Below are 23814 nucleotides of genomic sequence, written 5' to 3'. Positions count from 1 at the left end.
AAAGAGTAGGAGCCCTCTGGCCCTCTTAGCTAAGCAAACTCCAAATAATCCTTTTGCAAGGTAAAAATGTTCATATTCATGTGATTTAAGAACTAAAAGAACGTCTTCCTACTAGGAAGAAAAATAGTGTTTCATTCCTATTTCTATAGTTTCTACTGTGGAGTGAATTTTGAGTTTGCAGATGTGGCTGGCTTCTTCTGGACTTCATTAATTACCCATAATGAATTAATTATGTTAATAACATAATTTGCTTGATATGATTAGTGCAGATTGAAGATCAATGTAGATCATGCCAGCAGAGTATGTCACTCATTTTTTACAATTCATCCAATTACCGGTAGCTTCAGTTTATCTAAAGCAGATTTATCAGACATCCAGTCTTCGTTAGAGAGCATTAGGAGATGGAGTGTTCCCAGCCCCTCTTCTGGAGGCTGGTCACACCATGGTCTCTGGCTCGTGCCCACTGCTGCTGTTGCTACAGGTGCATAAGCTGAAAATGAAAAGTCAATAGTTCCAGCAGAGATGTCTGCAGTAAACTAATCAGCACCGGCTGGATTGAGATGTCCAGCTGGTATTTTGTAGAGAGAGTTTTTCTAAATTGCTTGTTGTCAGAATAAATACCAACAAAAATTGCCCTGAAGAGTACAGCAGACAGCTTTGTCCTGCTCTTTGCTTTGGTTTAGCAGGGTATTTCAAGGTCCTGGTCTGTCCCCATTATCTTTTCCAAATAAGCATCCTAATAGTTGTGAGTAAAATTCCTGCCTTGACTCATGAACCTGCCAACATGTAGTTCAGAGAGAGCACGTACAGCAAGAAAGGAGGTATTTCTGAAGAACCTGAACCATCAGATAGCTTTTTTTTTTCCTCACAAAGTTTGTGTTAAATGCTTCTATGGCTTTGTTAGATTAAGACAAGGAGATAAGTACTTTTGGAACTCTTAACTACTGCATGTTTTCTTTTTCCAAGGTAGGAGTCACTATTTGGAAACACTCAAGTAACACCACACACACACACACCTTACACTGTATATTTGTAGGCATTTCAGCTATAGTTTAACAAGATCAAAAAGTCTATGCGAGTCTCTTTTATGACCCGTGTTTTGCATTAAGTATACTTGACAAATTGCTCTGAATAATTTAATCCATTATGTCTTGATTTAGCTGCAGCTCTTGCAAGATTTATTTTAATATAGAGTACTTTACATTATGTTTTTAAAAGATTCCTTTTTCCTAAAATCACAGATGTGGTTTTACAATTAATTGTTGGATTTTCCTTGGTTTTAATAAAATAATGAAAATACGTATCCTTAAAACTATTAATAAAATGTGTCAGTGGTTTGGCAAATGAATAGGCTGAAGAGATGTCAGGTTTTTTTCATTAGATGTGGTTCAGTTTGTAAAAATGTTTCTCTTTCTGCTTCTTTGGTTATAAGAAAGGAGGATAGTAATGCACCAAGTAAGTAAGTTTAGGGTTTTTTTTTCACATATGAAGTGGGTAAACTAGGACATTCAGTTGATTGTTGTGATTTACCCAAGTGGCATGTCACATGGCAGAAAACGTATCTGAATAGATGAAAGAAGCAGTTGGATTGTAAAAGTTAACTGGCGGAAGAAGCAAATATTTTAGAAGATATTTTGACTTCGCAACTTCCTTTGATTTTCCACTTTTAAATTTTCCATCAGCATGAACAATTTTTGCTGTGCCTATACATTGCTGAGAGAAAACGTCTTGATGAAATTATTTCTATTAATTTTGAATTAAGTTTTTTGAATGTAATGCAAACTATGAAAATAGAAGCTTTGAATGATTAAGGAGCACAGCTTCTCCTCTGTATTTCACTTGTGCTTCTCTTCTCAGCCTTAGAGTGCATGAAGCTGGAGCCCTGAATGCCCTGTCTGCTTCTCTTTGCTTTTAGTGTTGCTGCTGGCAGATCACCTCTAATAACCTTCACTCAAAACCTGACCATTTCCTTGATCAGGAAACCCACATTTTCATGTATTTTTCAGTATTTAACTGGAAAGTAATTGAAGACCTTTTCATGTAAGTTAAAAAAACATCAAATGAAAGAGTGCAGATGCTATATACACTGCTTTTAGCACTCTTTTTAAAGACAGGAAGACAGATATTTTTTAAATATTTGGATAGTTGCCTTTCAGTGAAGTCAACAGCTCCTGACTCCCTTACCAGCCCCTAAGTATCTTTAAAATCAGATCAATTACTATTTTGTGCATTAATTTTGTGCTTTCAGGCTGTGGTTGGTCACCCATGTGGGTCAGGAAAAGCATTTTGCTCTGTACACAGTTAGCTAGGTAGATTCTGCTAGGTGTTAAATTTTCATACACAACAGTTTTTGTTGTTTTTAAGGAATCTTGTTTAAACACTTTTTAAACTTTCTGAGGCAGTATTTTGATTTCAGTGGAAACTTCAGACATCCAGATAAGTCCACATCTGGCCAGTTCAAGTGTCTGAATTGCTGAGATGAGCCACCTCTCGAGTCCTCAGGGACTGACCTCTGAGGCTGTTCAGGCTGCTTTTAGGGTAACTGTCGTAAAGACTGTGAGGTTGTCAGGAGGGAGCCAATATTTGTGTGAGGGATAGACATCTACCAAAGACAGAGAACTAGCTGGCACATCAAAGCAGATGGGTAAGGTCAGTTGGGCCAACCAAGCTCGTTAGTTTTTGGACCCCCTTGTAGCCCTGGTTTGTGCCTGAGATGTTTTGGTTTTCTGAAATTCTTTTCCCAGGGAATTTTCTGTAAACAAGAGAAATGTTTTTGTTACTGTACTTTGTTTTCATTCTTTCCCTAGGAGGGACTTCTTGATGTCCCTCTGGTCTGACCAATGTGATTGAAGAGGTTTGTCTTTGTTTCACCAATCGAATTGGTCTGTGTAGAAAAGTATATAAGGGAGACACATCCCAAAAATAAAGGAGTCATTTTCGGCCTTTTGAAGTCAGAGTCTTGTGTCATTGTGGTGTACAAGAGCGTCACTCCCTGAAAAGTATTTATTTGCCTCTTTTGCTTTATGGTAACTTGTGAGTTAGAAGTACACTTGAGTGAGAGCAGGGAAAGCATAGTGTGCAGTTCAGACATTATTTTCTCTTTTGCCTTACATGGAACAGGATTAGAACAAATTGATGGGTTTTTTTTCAGCCGGGATTTTTCAGTGTTAGGTAATTTGTTCATTGTGCTACACTTAGGCATGGTCTCAATAGAACTTCTGAGCCTCAGACCTTCTCCCTGTCTTGTATTGCTTCTACAGATGCCCCCAATAACCAGCAGTAGTCAAGAAGACACCTTTCTTGGAAAAACATTTGCCCCTAAGGACTTTCCACATCCAGCACCCCAGTTCCTATAGCCCCTTAGGCTGGAACACCTCATACTTCCTGAATGATCATGTTTTACCTGTTTAGCATCACCACTCCCTGGGCCACTACCACTGAAATCTCTCCTTGTATTTGAGAAGTTTGCAGCTGAAGTTAAATAGTCAATTCTATTACACTGAAAGGCTAAGCATGATCTCTGTGTTTGGAAATAGATGCAGAGAATATACCTGATAATCCAGTGTTCCAAGGTGATTTCTATTTCTCCTCAGTTCCTCAGAGGGTTCCCACAGCAGCCTGGGTAGTGGTCTAGTCCTTTTGGTCATACTTGTTTTTATGCTTTGTTTTTCCCCAAAGAGGATGTGCTGTCTTTCTTTGTATCTCTTTTCTCTTGTTGGTTGTGAATTGGCACTTGGAGTACCCTTCAACCCTTAGCATATAATAACTAGCTCAGACAGGACATCAGTTGATGTCTCTCATAGCTAATGAACTGTTTTGTGACAAAGTTTTGTCCTTTATTAGGAAAAAGTCACGGATTGCTCTTCTCTACTCTGTGGGCCTTGTTGGGCATAAAAATTCATTTGTTGTGATCAAATCTGTCTACAGAGTGCAAGCATGTATCTTTTTAAAGCCACTGTGGATTATATGTTAATTTTTCATTACTTGATTTTAGAATGCTATTCATTAGGCCAAAGGAAATAGGAACAGTGAAGCTGGATCATTAGTAAGGCTTAAGCAAAGGCTAGAATTTATGATGAAAAATGCATTTTCAGGCCATGTGTTCAAGTCACTTAAAAATAAATATTTCCAGAGCTGGTAGGATCTGTGGCATATCACTTTCTCTCTTCAAATTGGAGGAAAGACATGACAGCTTCTTGGAAATCACATGGATGTTTGTATTCCTCAAAATAAACTATTCAGGGTGTCCTGTCAATAATTAGTTGAAATCTCCCTTTTGAACAGAGGAAGGGAAAAAAAGAGGGAAAATAATTGAAGATATATCCATATAAGACATTCTGAGTATGCAATCTTTTGTCAAACCAGAATGATCTTGAATGTTCCCTTTGCTTAATCTCTAGTTAAATCTCTCAGGGGGCTAAATGACCCCACTGTAAAATATGTATTCTGTAAAGAGCTTTAGAGATCTGTTGTTACTGCCTGATGGGGATGAATCCATAGTGTAATAAAACCTAGTGATAGCAAAGCATTCTAATAAGTTAAGTTCTAGAAGTCTGGACTTTTATTTTATAGTGGTGCTGGTGGTTATGTGCTTATGCTGGGTCATGTTCTTCCAGAAGACTTTATAGGAAGACTTTTCATGTCTTTGCTGAAACACAGAAAGAGCTTTAATATGTATTATAGAAATTATAAGATAAGCAATGAAAGAAACACCAGTATCTACTGTTGAAAGTATAGTGGGAGGGAAAAGAGGATTTCAGTAGGCTGAATTTCAAGCTGGACTTTGTGTGGATGATGAAGAAAAAAAATTGTCTTCTTTTATGAAGAGACCCAGAATATCTTACTTAAATGGCTGCAAGGATTTTGCTTGTGGCATACATCTTATCTGAAAGGCATTGCCCCCAGCAGCAGAGTGCTTCCAATGCTGTGTACTGGGAGGTTGATTCAGTTCCAATTCAGAGGCAAGAATAAAACCTACTGAGTAGTTATTGTGGTTTTGTGCAGCAAATGTGAGCTTTACAGAGGCATTTGAGCTAATGATCCAGTGCAGCTCTGCTTTAAAATTGTGATATTTGCAGGGATAGCAGTGTTTGAGGGCACTGTGTGCTCACAAGCCTATTATAGTAAGATGTAATGTCTTAAAAAGCACATGTGGTTTAAAAAAAAATGGGATGGAAATGGAAGGAAATGTTCTTACGTATTTAGCCTAAGTATATATTGAGCTGTTATCATACCTCTAAAATGTTGTGTGTAGCTGCATTGGAAATATTTGTGAGTAGTACAGGGCTGGATACGGAGCTGTGCCTTGGCTAATATTTAAGCAGATGATCTGAGCTGTGACTCATGTTTCGAGCAGTGGTATGTGGTGCCCGTAGTGTGCACAGGCTCATGAATGCCTTCATTCATCCCATCTGTTGAGATGGCACTGTGCCCGAAGAGAAGTGGATTGGTCCCTTTCCTAGGAAGCATAGTGCCAGACTGTTATGAGTTTGGATGGCAAGATTATCTAACATTGCAAATACCATCTCTGCTGCAGGAAATCCCTTCTCAGTGTTAGGACTGAGGCATTAATAGGTGACTTGGTGTACCGCGGAGAATATTTGACTTGTTGAACGAAACTGCTGGAACACAGCAGAAGGAGGAAGGCTGCCCATCCCTCAGCAGGGCAGGATACTGAGAAGAAGTATCTGATGGCTTGTTGTGTTGCAGAATTGCCTAGAGACAGCCCTAGACAGCTGTTGCAGTCAGGCAAGGGCAGATGGTGCTGGGCAGTGGAACAGATCAGATGGATCTCTTCACAGTATCTCCTAGATGCTTGTTAATGGAATTAGCCCAAAAGGCATTATCTTGAAAGGCTGTCTCATGTCCTGCATTGAACTGTGCAGAGTACTGACGGAAAATTCTGAAGTTCGATTTAAAAAGTAGATAGTTTCCCTGTAAAGTTCTGTAGGTTAAGTGAGCACAATTTTAAGATGAATTTATTTATTTGCAAATGAGAAAAAAATATTAGTTTTGCATCACTTTTGTTTAACATGGGTGACTTGCACCTCAGATCCATCAGCAGATGATGCTGATGCTCAAATTCTAAGCTCTGAATTTCATTTCTGTCTATATTACATGGATAACATCCCTGTCCACAGCACTAGGAACTAGATGATCCTTAGAAGTCAATTCCAACCTAAACCTTAGCACGATTTTACAACCAAGGACAAAAATATGAAGAGTTCAGAAATTTTGGAGTTACGATCCTGCTCAAAATTTTTCATGTTTAGTTTTAGTATTTTTAGCACTGACAGTGCATGCATTTTTTAAGCTCTTTGGCTTATGATCTTTTGAGACATTATAGTGTTGCCCATTTCCTCTCAACATGAAGTATAGCAATTTGATGGTTGTAGAGGAAAATGAGGTTTTGATCTATTCTTGTGACTTCTGTGGCTTAAGAATGGAAGTAAAAAGTACTTATCTTCAATACATTACAAAATTATTATGGCTGGCTATAAAGTGCTTGGCTTAGTCCTCCTAATGCAGATTATTAATGGACCTATAGTGAAGCAAATTCCCTAAAATAAATGCTGTAGTGCCTTTCTAGTCAATGGAGAGGTACACTTGAAGCCTTTAGGACAAGCTCCTGTTCAAGTAGCTGAAGCTGAACTTTTTCAAGGTACTTGTTTCTATCTCTGGGTTATCTGTGGAACTTGCATTAGTAGGCTTGATTTACTGGATTCCCTAGAACGGTGTAGGAAGAGATTACATATTTGATTTAGGCAGACTGAATCCCAGTCAGTGCACCTTGGGGAAGTGCAGAGTATTAAAGTATTTTTGCTTGGATCTGGTGCCAATGTGAAGGGCAGAATTAACCATCTTTTAATGTGCACAGTAAAGTTAGTCTGAAAGACAAAAGAGCATTTTGCAATGCAGTTTTGCTCACTATTAACATTATAGGGCTGTAATAAGGTGGATTTATTTAAATAATCTTTCTAAATGCTGTTTATCTTTTAAGAAGCAATGGCACTGAGCCTATAAAACTCATTAATTCCCTTTTTTGTGTGTGTGGACAAACTCTGTTATGTTTTTGGATGTTCAATTGTTCAATGTTAGTTCTCTTTGCACTTTGACTTTCCTACCTGTCCTGATAAGGAAAATCTGCTGTAATGTGTGAGGTGCTTTTATTGACTTCAGCTGTTGTCTCTGGAGTGTGTGTGTGTCTGTTCATCATGTCAGATGCATAACTGAGCTGGCTGATCGCTGTGTCAGCAAGCTAAGTCCCTCTTCCGTGTCCGTAATTCTCCAGCTCTAAACACACTTGACAGTTAGCTGTGACCTTAGGAAGTCTTTTCATCTCTGACTCCACAAGTGGTAGCGTGACTACTGAACAATGTTTTGGCAAGGACAGTAATAGCTTAAACCACATTGAGTTTAAAAGAGAACATCTAAACGCATTTGTCCAAATGACAAAGACGAGTCACAGTTGATGAAGTCTCACGCACAGCTGCAGTAACTGGGACATGAACAGCCACTCTTTGGCTTATCTTCTGGTTTCCAAATAATTTTCCCCAGATCTTTTTGTTTAAGTAGCAGAAACTGATGTCTGGTGTTTAGGTGGATGCCAAGAGCTGGCGAAACTGATGATAACACATTTCTTTATGTACAGTAATGATCTTTGTTCCATCCATCAGCAAAACCTCACAGCATTTTTAAGAAGATCATAGTCTAATGCATCATAAATGCAAAAAGAGAAAATGAAGTATTGTCAGATCTTTGGTGGGCAGAGTAGTGTTTTAGAACTGAGGGATTACCTTGTTCTTTTGAAAGCAGCCTGGATATGTGGGTGAATCTGGTGCTCATCCTACACTCCTCACTCGGAGCTCAGCAACCTTTTGCTGCACATTTGTTGTCACTTGAAGAAGGGATAACAGGAGGGAATGGGGGTTTTGATAAGGTAGAAGAGGCTGATACGAAACAAACCTTTCTCTGTGTTATGTTCCTCTTTTTTTCTTTTCGTTTTTTGTTTGGGTTTTGTGTTTGTTTATGTGTTTGTGTGGTTTTGTTTGTTTTGTGTTTCTTGTTTGGTTTTTTGCTAGGGAGAGTGAGGGATGGAATGCAGCAGTCATACTTTGGACCAGATTCTTTGCAAGAATTGTATTCCACTTGGGTTAAAAAATTGAGCAAGGCTTCCAGAGCAGTGTTTCTATAGCCCCTTCACTCCAATCCATTAAAGATTGTTCCGTTTAAAATTCTGTTTTAAAATTGTGCCTCTAAAATTCATGGTGCTTGTAAGAGACATAACTCTGACAAGAGCTTAGAGAAGGCAGTTACCTGAACATCTTGGTGAGCGTTGATGGGAATGGGAATGACATGTTCTTAGAATAGCCTGCTGCAATGCTTAAGAAGAAAACAAAACGTACATATAGCAATTCTGGCTCTTCAAAGCCTGGGTCCATGACAGACCATGTGCAAGAGGAGGTAGAAATGGACACTGGCCATTGTAAAGGCACCATTATGATTCTCCATCATATAAACACAAGAAGGTCCAAGAGAGACTCAAACCTGGATGAAGCCTTACTTCTGCAGTATCCTTCACCACTGGGTGAAAGAGCAGTTAAAATGTGTGTATTTCAAACAGGAAAATGAGAACAGATTTTTCCAACAGAGCCTTGCCTCTGCAGTCTTCCTGGTGAGCTGTCAGGCCAGCTCATGCCAGGCTGCATTTGAAGTGGTGGTTTCTTTGTGGATATCTAGCCAAATGCATCAGCTGCTCATATAAATGATTCAATGCAAATCAATGAGATTTTCTAGACACAAGCAGTTAATGTTTCAACAAGCAGCAGCAGATGAAATTGCTGTGTCAGATTGCATGGCAAAGAGAGCTGGTGCCCTTGTTCAGAAAATTCTGTGCCTGGAGAGTTTTCAGACCTTCCCATTTCAATTATCTGAAAAATTCTGCTTTCAGATCAACTTTGAAATGTTCAGAGTCTCTGTATGCCAGTCTTTTTTTGACATTGTTTTTCATGTTTGAAAGAATCAAAGATGAAACATGGTATTTTCTACCCTCTGGCAAACCTCAGGAGACAAGTTACTGCTACAGACTTTGCTCAGGTTCTGCAACTGTCCTTATGTATATAACTGTATATTTGCATAAGATATCATTTCTTCCATTCAGGTCTTTCTGAGAATTTTTTTTCTGGATGCTCTGTTTGCCCAAGCATAGTCACACACATGTGGATGCATTTCAGTTTTCCAGCTGATTTTCCAAGAATAGCTGCTGCCTTTCCTACATGCACAATTTGTCAGAATCCCAGAAAATGTCTACATTGAGGCATGTCAAATCAGGAAAAAGTTTTTCACCCAAAGGATGGTTGGGTAGTGGAACAGACTGCCTGAGCAGTGGTCACAGCACCAGCCTGACTGAGTTCAAGGAGCGCTGGGACAATACTCTCAGGCACATGTTGTGATTCTTGGGATGTCCTGTGCAGTGCCTGTAGTTGGACTTGATGATCCTTGTGGGTCCCTTCCAACTCAGTACATCCTGTGAGTCTATGTCAGTCCTATAACTGAAAAAAAAGCAGATTAGATTTTGCAGCACAGTTTGATTCAGCAAATCATATTTCTAAAAGAAATAGTTTGATTCTGCTGTATAAAAAAGCATTCCAATGAAACACACCAGCTTCCATCTCTCTCAGCCCACATCTGCCATTTTTGCCCCCACTCTTCTAAAGAAGTCTGTGTCACCCAAAGGATGTAGTCCTGGGCTTTTGGCCAATATCCTGAACTTGAATTCCCACATAGAAGAGCATTTACTTAGGAAAATAATATGTGGCAGCCAGTAGGCACAATACTACCACTGCTGCCAGAATGTACTGACTGTAAATGAAGCTGTGACAGATGGCCTGAAGAGTTCCAGTGCTTGCTTTCTCTAGACCAGCATTACCTAATTAATTTGTACTATGGTGCATTGGATTGTTTTACCAGGTTCTGATCAGACACATTGAATGCATGGGATCTAGGTTTGCTGGACCAGGCCAGGTCTACAGACGGGGTAGGAGCAGTTTTCCAACAAATCCCTGGGACAGCAGGCTCCTGGTGGGACCAGATGAGTGGGAAGGAATATGGGAACAACCCTCAGGACACCAAGGACAATGTCTGCTGGAATGAGAAGAAATGGAGTCCTGATTCAAATTGTGCCTGAGTTAACTGAGCAACCCTGTTTTAGAGAAGAGTAGTATTTTACTTGATAGTGAAGCTTCTATATACACTATACCTACAGAAGTAGCTTTCTTTTACTGCTTATGGAGTGTTATCCTTGTACATGGTCTTTGGTAAACAGGGCAAAAGGTAGGACATTTGGTATTTTGGACATTTTGGACATTTTTTTATTTGATTAGAGAAATGCATAGGTGAAAAAAGGTTATTTTTCTTAAGAAAGTGGTGATGCATAGAGAGATTTGATATAGCTTAGGTGAAATATATGGGGAAGAAAGAGTTAAACGTGTCATAAATATCTCATATTTTGGATAGAAAGAAGCTAGTGAAATCATTTTTAGTTTGGCAGAGAAAAATGAGCAGCTATCATTTTGCTAGGTTTATTAGGAGTGACTTTGAAGTGTAACCTAGTAAATACAGCCTATCAAACCAGAATTAAACCAGCTGCATATGACTTGAACAGCTCAGGGAAAAAGTCCTTGTCTGTTCTATCCTCCTCTCTGGGTACATGTTTTCACTCAGTTAAGAAAAGTCAGTGGAATTGCATTTAAAAGTGTTGTCACTTCACAGTCTGTCACAGGGCTTTTGCCAGCTCCCTTCAAAAAGGAGTTGGTGCCTAGAACTGTGCCAGCTGGTTGATCTGATCATCCCAACGCTTTACTAGAAAATCTAAATATACAGCAGTATGAGCTGAAATGTGTCTGCTGTCCTGTTTTGCAACTATTCTGCATTTGAATGAAGAACTACTTTCTCATGAAAGCAGTACTGAAGTTCTCTCTATCTTTCTGTTCTATAGGTTGTCATTTTGTATTTTGAGCCAAGTATATTTCGCTGTGTTCTCCTAAGATGGGTTCGTCTTCTGGGCTTTGCTACTGTTTATGGAACTGTGACACTCAAACTGCACAGGTATTTCACATGTTAATTTCCATCTCTGTGGGAGTATGTGCAATCTGTGTGGGTATTTAGATGGAAGGGCTGCAAATATTATCATAAACAAGTGCCGTTTCTGATTTTAAACTCACTGTGTATTTCTCCTCAATTTTCCTGCTCAAATTATATGCTACTAATCTGAGTCGAGAGCTATGAATGCTGACAGGATTTGATGAAAAATATGTATACACGAACTGTTCAATTGTGCAAGAACTCCTTTTCACAGGAGGTGAATGTGTTTTCCTTGAATATAAAAAATACAGAAGTATTCATAGAGTGTTCAAAAGTTTCCTTGTGAAGAGTTCACAGGTAGAGAGATGCTTTTGAGGTGTTTAGACACAGCAGTGGTGGGTAAAGCAATAGACCATGGTGTATGTACTTACTGTGTTTTCTTATGGCACTTGTGTCAAGGGCTGTTTTCTTCAGGCAATCATAGCAGACAAGCTACACACTCATGAGCATCAGTACCTGCCAGCAAAAACATGAGGCAAATTCTGGGTTTCATGGCATTGGGAGTGCATTCATACGTGACTCAGAGATTTAAGATTTAGAGGCCCAACTTCAATTCCCACTTCTACAGACAATCCCCTTAAAAATTGAAGCCTTTTCTGTGTATGCTGGATAAAATCCTAACATTTTTCCCTCTTTAATGAAAAAATTTACTGATAAATTCTCAAAGTATTTTTTTATTCATGCAAAGAGATAAGCAGTATATTGATACTTGAACATATTAGTTGAAGTATGCTCACTCATCTTTTTATCTTAGTTTCATTACTGTGTTGGCATGTTAGAGGAGTTTTGATATTATGCACATAAACTGAATGAGATCTAAAAATAACTTGTGTTTCATGATGCATTATTGACTTGTCCCATTTTAGGTGGAAACCCCTGTTTTCTCCTTAAAACAGAACTTATTCTTGCAGCTCCCTTTAATTTGTGTCCCTGGTTACAAGTGTACACTTAGGCTACTAAACTGTAGTTGTGAAATGCTCTGTCTGGCCATATCTTTGCATTGAAATCGACCAAGACAATCCCACACCCCCACAGTATTTTCTGGAAGGAACAATTTCTGATGCAAAAAGTAAAACAAGTAGAGCAGTAGAGAAGAGAGAGATGTGGACTTTGCTTGGATGCTTTGTTCTCTATAGCTCAGATAGATAAAAGGCCTAAGACTGTGGGTGGCTCATGTTGTCACTGCAGTTCTGCTATTCTGCCAGGTTCTTTATATGATTGTTCTTTACATGATGTGAGAAAGCAGCTATCCTGACAGGACGGTTCATCTTCCATTTATATGAAGTGAGGATAGGCTACAAAATTGGGCAGAACTTCTGCTTTGCTCATTCAGCTGTTTGGTGTTACTTGGCACCTGTGCTGACAGGGTCAGCAAACGATGAAATTGAGTAAGAAACCACGAATGCACTACATCCTCATCCTTGATCATCACAAAGCAATGAAGGATAGCAGTGGATTGGACTGTATCAATGGGACAGTAGCCTGAAGCCTGAGGGAAGTGATTCTCCTTTACTCAGGCCATATCTGCAATGATGTGTCCAGATGTCAGTGAACTTAGATGAGTTCAGTGAAAGGCCATCAAAATGGTCAGGGCTTGGATCACTGCTCCTGCAAAAGAGGTTGGGGTAGCAGGGCTTGTTCAACATGAATAAAATATAGCATTGGAGGGACCTAACACAAGCTATCCAACACCTACAGGGAAGTGAAGCTGTGTTGTTTACAGCAGTGTATAGTGGGAGAACAAAAGACATTGACAAATTAAAATAGGAGATTTCGACTTTATACAATATGGATGAATATCAGGGTCAATGTTATATGAGGAAAGCATTTTCAGTGTCAGGGTGATTAACCAGTGGAGCTGGTTGCTCATGAGGTATAAATTTCCATACTTGGAGGATTTCAAGACCCAACTGGATAAAGCCCTGAGCAACCTGGTCTGGATTCACTGTTAACCCTGCTGTGAGCATAGGCTGAATAATTCTGTAATTCTTTGTGTAACCCAAAGAGGGAAAAACCTATTTAATATGTTAACCTAGAATTACTTTCTCTAGGAATCTATCTTTTGTTTTCCACCCAGATAGCCTGACCATTCCTTTCCTACATTTGTGATATTGGGCTCCTTTTTGGTACTGTCCCAAACAGCTCCTTTTTGGTACTCAGTCCCAGACTGTGCCTTGCAAAAGACTGAGTCAAGTTAGATATATATTTTATTATACACATTGACAGCAATTATGCTGTTAGGAACAAAGTGATGTTTATAGAAATTTGGAAGAAAATTTTGGCAGATCTAGTTCAATCCAAAGGTCTTTAAAAGGTTGAGGAATGGCTTACTGCAGACATCACAAATACTCCTGACAAGCATTGCTTCCCTCCTACAGCTAGGCTGTGTCCTGCCTGGGGAAAAAACCAATTGCCAGCAAGGAACATGTGATCTTTCTGAGTTAAATGGGAAAACCAATATTGTGTAAAGGTAGCTATTAATGATAATGAGAAAGTCTAATGCTCTAGTTCTCAACAAATGAAGTTCTTTGAGTAGAATTGGAGCATGACGGTTAACCAAAGCCAGGTAGAAGTCACTGGACGCACCTGAAGTTTTTTTAGTTTGGGTTTTTTTTTTTTAATTTTCCTGTAGCTCCTCACTTCCTAAGGAGGACTCAGAGGTTTTGTTAGGGTCAAGCACCAAAGGAAAATCAGAAAAGAAGTCAAAAGCAGATGCTTAAGGAAGAATAAAAGAAGAGGGAAGTCATGTACTGATTCATTCTTTGAACACCTGTCACAGTCAATTTCTACAGTGCCTCATCCTTAATTGCCTCTTTCTTATTCACTGTGCATTTTTAAAATAACGAGCTGATGTTTATGGGGGTGGAAGGATGGGGGCATGGAAATGAGCTTAATTTAAGAAATCTAACTGAAGAGCTATGAACATAAAATACAATACTTTCCTTAACAATGGATTTTTCAAAATAATTCTCAAGAAATAATGATGTTTCAGATTTAACCTTTTGGGTTTAAAGGAGCTGCTGAAGTGGCACCTTTCAGAATATTTCTGTAACTGAAGACTCTGTGTGCTTTTTCAAGCCCTGTATTTTATGAACAGGTTATCTCATTTTTTTTTAATATTGTGTGACCTTCTGTCACCTTCATGTCAGGGTTAATACAGAATCCTTAATTCTGGACTAAACAATAAGAGTGAAACAAAGTAACATACATACAGACAAATGTATGCCCTTGTGTGTGTATACATAGGATAGTTTTCAGATATTTTAGGAAAAGGAAACCCAGGAATGGGGTCTCTAGTTTATGGGAATCTCCATTTCTTATATTAGTAAGAGAAACAGAGAAGAGTGGGAAAGTGGGGAGAATGAGAAAGTATGGGGAAGGTGATGTTTCAGGTATGAGAAACATGATAATGACATAATCCACACTTTTTTTGTAAGCAGTGATGGTGGGATGGGAGTGTTAGTGGGAGAACAAGATGTTAACACTATGATGCAATTCTGCATTTCATCTAAATGCTGTGCTAAGATTATATTGCTGTGCTTTGCCATCTGGTACAGTTGGAGCAAGTAGTGGACCTTCCTACAGGTTTTGGAGGTGGTAAAGAAAGGAGGAGAAAAACAGCGCAGGTAGTGTGTGGGTGTTTAGAGCCGTGTTTTAGTGGGGGACATGGATTAGTGGCTCATTTGGCAGTATTAGATTTATTGTTGGACTTGATCGTTGTAAGGGTCTTTTCCACCATAAACAATTCAGAGATTCTTTGGTTCTCTGGGTTGTGGATCAGTATCTTACTGAAGAGGAGACTCATGCTAGCAGAGAACCCAAAGAAGATGTCAGTTTGCTTCTCGAAGCATCAGTGCTGAGGACATGGTGTCCTGTTCCAGGTAGGACAGGGTTAAAGTTAGCATCAGCCAGGAGGGGCACAGCCAGGCCTCTGGGGTTGTTGGATATGGCCTCCCACCATGTGCAGGGGGGACCCAGGGTGGAGGGTGGGTGGCATGTGGGGACCACTGGTGTGTGAATGGTTTGCCTTACTTGTACACTCTATTTTTAGTACTGTTTGTTACTGTTTCTTTTCTTATTTCACTGCTGTTTTGCTAAATGGTTCTTATCCTGCAATCTTTATCTTTTTGTGCTTTCAGCTCTTCTCTTCATCCTGCCACAGAGGCAGGTGGGGGGAATTGGGCAAGCAGCATGTGGTCTGGGGTTTTACAGTGGGAACACTAAATTTGGGAATGGTACCCACAACACGTGGCATATATTAGCTCCCCTAGGTCAGCTAGGGCTGGGAAAGAGGATACAGATGGTCTTGTCTAAAAGTGTCTGGTGGGAATGTGGTGCAGAAAGGGGCAGAAGGTACCTTGGCAGCTGGAACCTGTAGGGCTGGATTATTCATGGCCAATATTTCACGGGTCATAGAGCCAATGGGTGACAGTTCCATAGTGCCCATACACCGTTACCCAGTGGTTCCATGGAATGGGACACTAGTGATGAAGCAGTGCAGACAGTTTTGTCTTGGAGGAGTGGTTATTGTGTAACTTGGCTTAAACTGACAAGCAAAGTGAGATGAGCATGGGCTGAAGTGGTGAACCACCCTGGTTTTTTGAAATTAGTCAGGCCCTCGTGGTTATGTTGGTTGAGCACTCAAAAAAAGGAGAGGATTTACTTCCTATTGAATTATCCTTTTTTTCTTGTAGAAGGTGAGAGCGAAATACCTTTAGACAGATACACTCACATTTGGATTTTGCCACTGGATGTGGTCCATAGTGATTTCTGTAGTCATTATCTCACATGAAACAGAGGAGGAAAAATTGTTTTCAAGGCAGATGTTACCATTGCAGAAATGCAGTGTCCGGAGTGCTGGTCTGGTGCTGCCTTGTTTGGGTTTTTTACTGCTTTAATTTGACTGACAGGATTCCACTCTGTTTGCAATATAGGAGAAGGAGTGGTTTGGTCAAGATTTTTACACTGTAGGGGCTTTCTATAACTATTCCAACCATTTGTCTGTCTTTTCCCTAGAAATGGCAGGTTTTAGCACCTGAGACTGTATGAACTGAGTCCTACAAAGCTTTGTGAAAAACAATTTTGGGGCAGAAAACAGACATCATGCATGCTCCCACAGAGCAAAGGCTGAAACTCGCAGCACCAGCATCTCCTTCTTTGCCTGGTCTGCCCTGGATGGTCAGTGTGCTGCACGGTGCTGGTGGCTCCCACATGGTGCTGGTGGCTCACAAACTGTGCTGGTGGCTCACAAACTGTGCCTCAGGCCTGGCTGCTGGAGAAAAGGATTTTAGAGACAGGGTACAGAGTGAAAGGCTGGGGAGTGCAGGTTAGGGAGGGAAGAAGCTGGGCTTGCTGAAAAAGTGTCTGCACATACAGTAGAAGTTCATAAGGAATGAAGTTTCACTAATTAGACCAGTCATGGAAAAATCTGTTTTCTTGTTAGCATGCCTTAACCTAATTTATTAATTTCATGACTATAATTCATGCCTCATGTCTGCTGCAAACCTTTGCTACTTTGTTTACTCATTTTTATGGTATACAGCAAAACAGGGCTTGAGACAGTAAATTCCATGTAGCATTCTTGCATGATGCACATTGAAGATTAAATTCTTATGTTGCAGTTCTTCTAGATTAAATTAGTCACGTTCTGTTGCACTGAGGTTTTTTTCTCAATAAAACCTACATTATTAAAATCCTGTTTAGATCTTTTTTATCCCTGCCATTCTCAAGCAATAACTAGCCTTAACTAGACAGTGTAATGGTTTCATTCTAGATTTCTGAATAAAATATCTACTTGCTTATGTATAAACCAGCAAAATGTAGCACAGCAGTTAAAAAACACAGTTCAGAATTAATCTTGATGGAGCACCATGTAGAAGTGGGACTAATAAATTGGGACTAATTATCTTAAAGAAAAAAAATCAGCAGCATATAATGTATTTAATATTAATAGGGCACTGAGATCCTGGAAAATATTCTCATTCATATTCCTATTAATATTTAATTTATATAAATTGTTGTAGATACAGCTGTACAGTTCCATGGGCTGGTGTTTTAATCACCTTAATGATGCAAACATTCTGCTTTATCATAGCAGACTAACTTTGGCTAGAAAAATTCAAAGAGGAGATAAAGAAATTATCTGGTGTTTTAATATTCAATTACATTATTATCATAATTAGAAAAAACCCCAGCAGTGGGTTGGAAGGCACTTTGTAATGATCCACAGGTATCACAAGACCTCTCAGATGTCTTTTGATGGCATGCAAGAGCAACCTGGCAGATATTGTAAGAAAGGACTGGTTTTGCATGTCAGGTTAACATGATAGCAGAAGGGCTTCAGAGCTGGAACTGGAACCTATCCTTTCCAAGGATATCCAAGTCCAGGACCTCCCTCAGGTAGCAAAACTTTGTGCTGTGAGGCAGTACCTCCCAGGTAGGTGTGCATGTGTGCATGCATTTGCAATACCAGTAATAACAGCTCTACAGACTGTTTTTTCTCATTATGTGGGAAGGATGGAATTGGTCAATGGAAGAAGGTATCTCTGGGTGGGATTACAGCATAAGAGAGAAACTAGGCATTACACTGCAATACTTGAGTTATAGCTATTTGTGGAGGAGCATGATGAAGTAGTGAAGTATGTGACTCACAGATGGGCTGATCGCAGTGGAAGCAGAGATTTGCAGATCACATACACTGATTGTCAGTGAAAAATCATGACTGGAGAGGAGGCTTCTGGTGGGCTACTGTGAAGGATGAGAAGTAAGCCTGATACTATTTAGCATTTTTGGTTGCAATGAACAACCAAGAACAAAATGATTACTCACAAAATTTGTGGATAACAAAGCTTGGCAAAATAGTAAATTCTGTTTCAGAAGGCCTAGTAATGAAAAGTATTCTTTACCAGAATTTTGAGTTGGAAGGGATCCACAAGATTCATCAGTTCCAACTCCTGCCCTGCACAGAACAGCACCAGAAATCCCACCATGAGCCTGACAGCATTGTCCAAACACTTTCTGAACTTAGATAAGCTTGGTGCCATGAGCACTGGCCGGGGGAGCCTGTTCCAGTGCCCAACGACCCTCTGGGTGAAGAAAGTTTTCCTGATATCCAGCCTAAATCTCCCTGACATAAACCCAGGCTGTTCCCTTGGGTCGTGTCTCTGGTCACCACAGAGGAGAGATCAGTGCCTGACCTCCCCTTCCCCTCACAGGGAAGTTGTAACTGTAGTGAGGTCTCTGCTCATTCTCAGACCCATGAGCCAGTTGCTCACCCATCACATGATGTGTTTATCCAGCTCTGAGCTGGACATCCTGTGCAGAAGAATACTGAGAGACAGCATTAAAAGCTTTGCTGAAGTCCAGAAGGATTGTATCAACTGGCTAGGTGAGTTACCTTGTCATAAAAGGAAATTAAGTTTGAAAAGCAGGATTTTCCCCTCATGAAGCTATGTTGGCTGTGACCTACGACTGTGTTGTCCTTCAGGTGTCTTTCAATAATTCCCAGAATAATCTTCTCCTGAATTCTACCAGTCACTGAAGAGATACTAAAAGGCCTGTAGCTTTTAGGGTCATCCATCTGGGGACATTGGGACAACATTAGCCACCTTCCAATCAGCTGGGACCTCCCCAGATTCCCAAGACTGTTCAAAGAGCATTGCAAGAGGCCTTGCAATCAATCATGCAGCTCTTCGAGTGTTCTTGGATGAATCCCATCAGGCCCCATAGACTTAGAAGGATCCAGGTGGAGCAGCAGATCCTGTAGAAGTTCAAGGTCAACTGGGAGTTTTTCATTCTCACAGCCGTGGTTCTCCAGCTCAGGGCACTGGGACCCTCTTAGCCCATCATCAGTGTTGCAGACAGAGGCAATGAAAGCACCAAACATCTGTGCCATGTCCATGTTGTTATTGTCTTAGTCAAAGAAATGCATTTGAGTGCAGCCAAAAGGCAAATTAAAACTAGGGACTATTTAAAGACAAAAAATTACAGAGAACAGGAGATTAATCAGTAGGGATTTGATTTTACAAAAGGAGATAACATCTTTGAAACTCATATAAATGCAGTATGTCCCATTCTTGAGATGCATTTTTAAAGGAGGTATCCTATAGGTGGTTGTGGTTCAGAAAGTGTTTGAGGGCTGGGAAAATGCTTGATACCGTGGAAGCTAATCTGGTTTTTAGATCCACAAGAAGATTGAGAGATGACTTCTTCTGTGGCATATAAACAAGCAGGGAAAGGAAAAGTAGTCACAAAAGACTCTTTAATCTATTGGACTGATGTTTAATAAGATCTGGTAGCTGGAAGCCAGAGAAATTCAAATGAGCAATCTGGCATACATTTTTCTCAGAACGGTGCTTAGCTATTGAAAAATCCAAATAGATTGGAGGAGCAATGAGAATCTTTCTGTGCTGCTTCCAGTTCAAGACTGATTCCTCTCATGGAAGATTCTGTACTTAAGTACTACTACAAATGGCAGGAGTTTCAATAGAAAAATGTAATGATCTGTGTTACACAACTGATCAAGCTGTATAATTTAGTGGTTAATCCAATACTTGGCCTTTATTTTACAAACGTGCAATAAAAATTATATTTAAACATTATTTCTAGTATAGTTCTATTAAGATATTAAGCATATTTATAGACTGAAATGACATGTAGTGGTACTATTTGTTGGAGTGTACCAGTTGCTTTGACATTCATTATTCCTGATCACTTATTCTAATGTAGATCTTAAGTACTGGGGAAACCAGTCCCTGGATCAAATATTCTTACATATTAGCTGTTCTTTTCTGGATTTCTATGAAGGCAAAAAATTGCCATTATGTTCTTGAAGAACTGAGTATCTGATCAGTGGTAACCAATCACTGGTGACATAAAATACTGTGTTGCTCTGATGTAACATACTCAGGGGTAAAGCTCATTCAGCATTGTACCATTTTGCACATTGGTGAGTTATCCTCATAGATGCTTTTCTGAAAGAGGCATGAGATGCTCTAAGAATTTTACATGCAATATATTGGATCCACGAACTGAGCTGGAAAGACCAAGGTAATGCTGACTTGACTGCTTAAAGCTTGGGAATACATACAAAGTATGTCCTGTAGAAAGTTTCAGTATTAATTCAGTTGTAGGTATTAAGCTATTCCTTTTAGAACTAATCTGCAACATCTTCACTTAATATACACTAGCAAAGAAAATTGTATTAAAATTAAAAACTGTTTTTCTGCTCTAGAGTATTACAGCACAGGATAAGTTTTGTGTGTTCTTGAGCCCTACCTCCTTTGTGTGCACACTGTGAGTCTCTGTTCATACTTGCATTTACTGTATATGGTTCAAGCTGGAGCCTCTGCTTCTGGCAAATCTAAATATCCTAGCTGTTAATAATTGGTGTAAAACTGAGTGCCTATTTCCAATGTGTGAATTAAGTTAGCTGGGAGTTCTGTTGCTGAGCTCCATTACTCAGGGGTCTCTGAGTCTCTTCCCAGCCATCAGCAGTGCTATGCTCTCATGGTTCAGCTCTCACAGCTGTCCTGGTGGAGCCATGTTCTGCTCTTGGCCTCTCCTACCACAACGTCTGTTCTTCTTCTAAGATCATCTTGAGCAGAAAAATCCTTCCCCCCTTGCTGGCCTTTTGCGGAGATGCCCCCTGTTCCTCCCAGGTGTGCCTCGGGGAGGTTACAATTCCATGTGACTGCAGGGCTGCTGGTGGGGAGGCCCTGCCAAGGCAGCCTGTGCCTCAAGCACTGGCTTGCACAGAGTTGTTGGGAAGTGGCAGCCACTCTTGTGACTAAAAATCTTAGTAAGCTTTTTGTTTCTCCTTCCCTGTCTTTTTATATGATTTATAACGATTAAGACTCTCTGACTGGTATCAGTCCTCACTAGTGAACATATTCTTGTTCTCACCATTCTGGTCTATAAAATGCCAGGCATTGGCAACCAGGGATTCACTGGTTCTGCCTTGTTTCTGTATGTGGATCAAGGTCTTTGTCATAGATGTTTTTCAGCATTTCTTTGGTATTATTTTCTACTGTTCACTTGTGAATAATGCAAATAGGCTTTACATGTCTGAAATTATACTTCAGTTCAAACTACATAAATTCATGGCCTTTAAACAAAGAGGAAAGTCAGAAGGTACTGTGGCAATTTCACCAGGGCTAGTAACAAGGAAGTTGGTATGTATAAGCGTGTATGGTACCATTGTCTTACTGAAACAAGGCTAAAACCTATGAACTATTTAGTTCCAGTTGTTGCAATCAAATTTGTGACCACATTTTTGCAGATCTTCTGTTGTTCTCCTTGACTTGCTTTTCTAGTTTTTGCAGGTGACAAGATTTTAGAACCTTTTTCATGCTACTGTTTTGTAAAGTTATGTATTAAAACTTAATATTTTAAATTATTTTTCTTAAACCATGTATTTTCCTTCAGTCTTCATGTATGGTTTCCTTCAGTCTGTAAATGACTGTCATTTATCATATATTCCTGAGGTATTTCTCTAGCACCTCCAAAATTACTCTCTTGTTGGCTTTGAACGAAACTCCATATAGTGCTCAGAGGCTTGAAACTGATAAAAGAGCTGGAATTACACTGTCCCAGCCATCCCTTAGTAAAAGCCTTAATTGCTTTATGCAGGATCTTGCCTCAGCAATAAGTCTGCCTTCTATCTTAGACTGGACAGGCTTTTTTTTTTTCTTTTAAATCAGATTAACATAATCCAGCTCCGGACTTTGCTTCTCTGCACTTTTTCAAATGCTTTGAAGAATGTGGCTGCAATGACCAAATCTCAATTCTAAGTTTCTGTTCGATTTTCAAATGATACTTTGCAAGTTGAGAAAATGGCTTGTGTGTTGCTCTGGGATGCTGGTAGGGGGATTGTCAAACTTGTGTTGAAGTAGCAATTGATGGCTTCTTGTGGGTGTCAGCTGCCATGGGCCTGTGAGGAGCAAAAGCCCATTTGTGTTGATTGTTAAACCATGACACTGTTGTACCCAGGAAAAAAAGACATTGACTGCTTTGCCATGTATGGATGTATGAAAATTTAGAGGTTTGCAAGAACATATACTAAGTAATGTTCAGTTTTGTCACTGGCTCAGTCTCTTGTAATGAAATTTTGTCAGTGCATATCCTCAGAAATCCTGGTTGGTGCTCAGTTTGTTTGCTTTGTTTGCTAAGATGTTGCCTTAAGTCTGGAAGTCCAGTCAACAAACTACTGTTTTTTGCATTCTTTAGTGGGATTTCCACTCACATGTGCTGCCCAGCTGCACCATCAGGACCACAGATGTGAGCAAGGAAAAAAATCCGTGTTGACCATTCTGTGTGTTTTCATGCTCTTTTCAATTTGGGTAGCAAACATGATGGTGATGCCCACTGATTATTTATACTTGTCTTTGAACTTTGTTTCTGTGCTTGCTATTTCTCTCATGTGGCATTCTGGTATTTGTTTATCTTTGCTCAGGACTCTTAAGCCTCATCAGAGGTTCTCAGGATCTTGGATAACTGTTATAACTATCCTGGAGCTCTTCCTGAATTGTTTTTTGTGCTGAAAAGTGGTTTTTGTGTTTCTGGCTGAAAGTTTCAGTATGCCAAAGATAAACTGTCTTGCCCAAAGGAGAATGTGAGTATGTGCCATGCATAGAAGCATGGGGCAGGACTATCCAAACAAATGCTATTACTTGACTTTTTTCCACAAGATACAACATCATGTGGATACCTAAAAGCCATAGAAACCTGCAGCAGTGTGCCAAAGACGGAATCATAGAATCATTTAGATTGAAAAATACCTGTAAGATCATTGAGACCAGCTATAAACTTAACACTGACAGGCTCACCACTAAACTATATTCCTGTGTGCTACACTTTACCAACTTGTAAATACCTCCAGGGTTGGTGACTTAACCACCCTGGGCAGCCTGTTCCAGTACCTGACAATCCTTTCCAGGAAGAAATGTTTCCTGATACTCAATCTAAACCTCCCTTGGCACAATTTAAGGATAAACTGAAGAAAAAACCTAACTCTTAAAAAATAGATGAGGTGTGCACCTCACTAATATAGGGGTGGTGCTTCCGGTCCTCATACTGGAGTGGTTTTTTGCTAATAGAGCATTTCTGTGCCATACCCATAATGTCTCTGGAAGATGAGAGTATTGCACAGTTGCCTTAGCATTGGCCTAGTCCATGTCATCCAGGTTTTCCCTGGTTACGGCGCCCAAATATTTCTTTCAAATGTGTACTTGTATTTAGCCTTACAGAGGCAGAGTTGCATATTTAGCTGTCTTTATTTCCCTTCTGAAGAACCAGAACTACTTACTTCCTTGCTTGTTTGTCAGAGCATGAAGTGACTCTCTCCGTGTAAGCTGTTGCCCTGTGGCAAGCAGCGTAAATCATCATAAAACTATTGGTCATTTGGACTCTTATGAATGTGCTGTGTTCTGCCAGGATGTTCCTCAGCTGTTTGTTCCTTGTCTCTCCAAAGCTGAGCAAGACCATGAATGAAGCATGCTATTATACTCTTATTTCATACATGTTTTTGTTGGTAAAAGCTATAAACTGAGTAATTTCCAATTATCTGTTAACTATATGTCTATTTAACTTGCCAACTTACAGGATGTTTGATCACTAGTTAATTCTGAAACTACACTTATTTTAAATTAGCTGTGCATTTGCTTTGAGCACTAG

General features: G+C 39.8%; 1 protein-coding gene across 1 annotated transcript in view; it reads left to right on the top strand.

The window, feature by feature from the left end:
• Positions 1-23814, top strand: part of GPR158 (G protein-coupled receptor 158) — a 186555-nt gene that overhangs the window by 123416 nt on the left and 39325 nt on the right. The window contains exon 6 of the mRNA XM_066316019.1: positions 10997-11106. Within this exon, the coding sequence (XP_066172116.1) occupies positions 10997-11106 (110 nt within the window). The remainder of the gene's footprint in view (positions 1-10996; positions 11107-23814) is intronic.

The sequence above is a fragment of the Sylvia atricapilla genome, chromosome 1, assembly GCF_009819655.1.
Source record: "Sylvia atricapilla isolate bSylAtr1 chromosome 1, bSylAtr1.pri, whole genome shotgun sequence".
NCBI lineage: Eukaryota > Metazoa > Chordata > Aves > Passeriformes > Sylviidae > Sylvia > Sylvia atricapilla.
The sequence above is the reverse complement of the archived record's forward strand: the minus strand, read 5'-3'. Positions and strand labels throughout refer to the sequence as shown.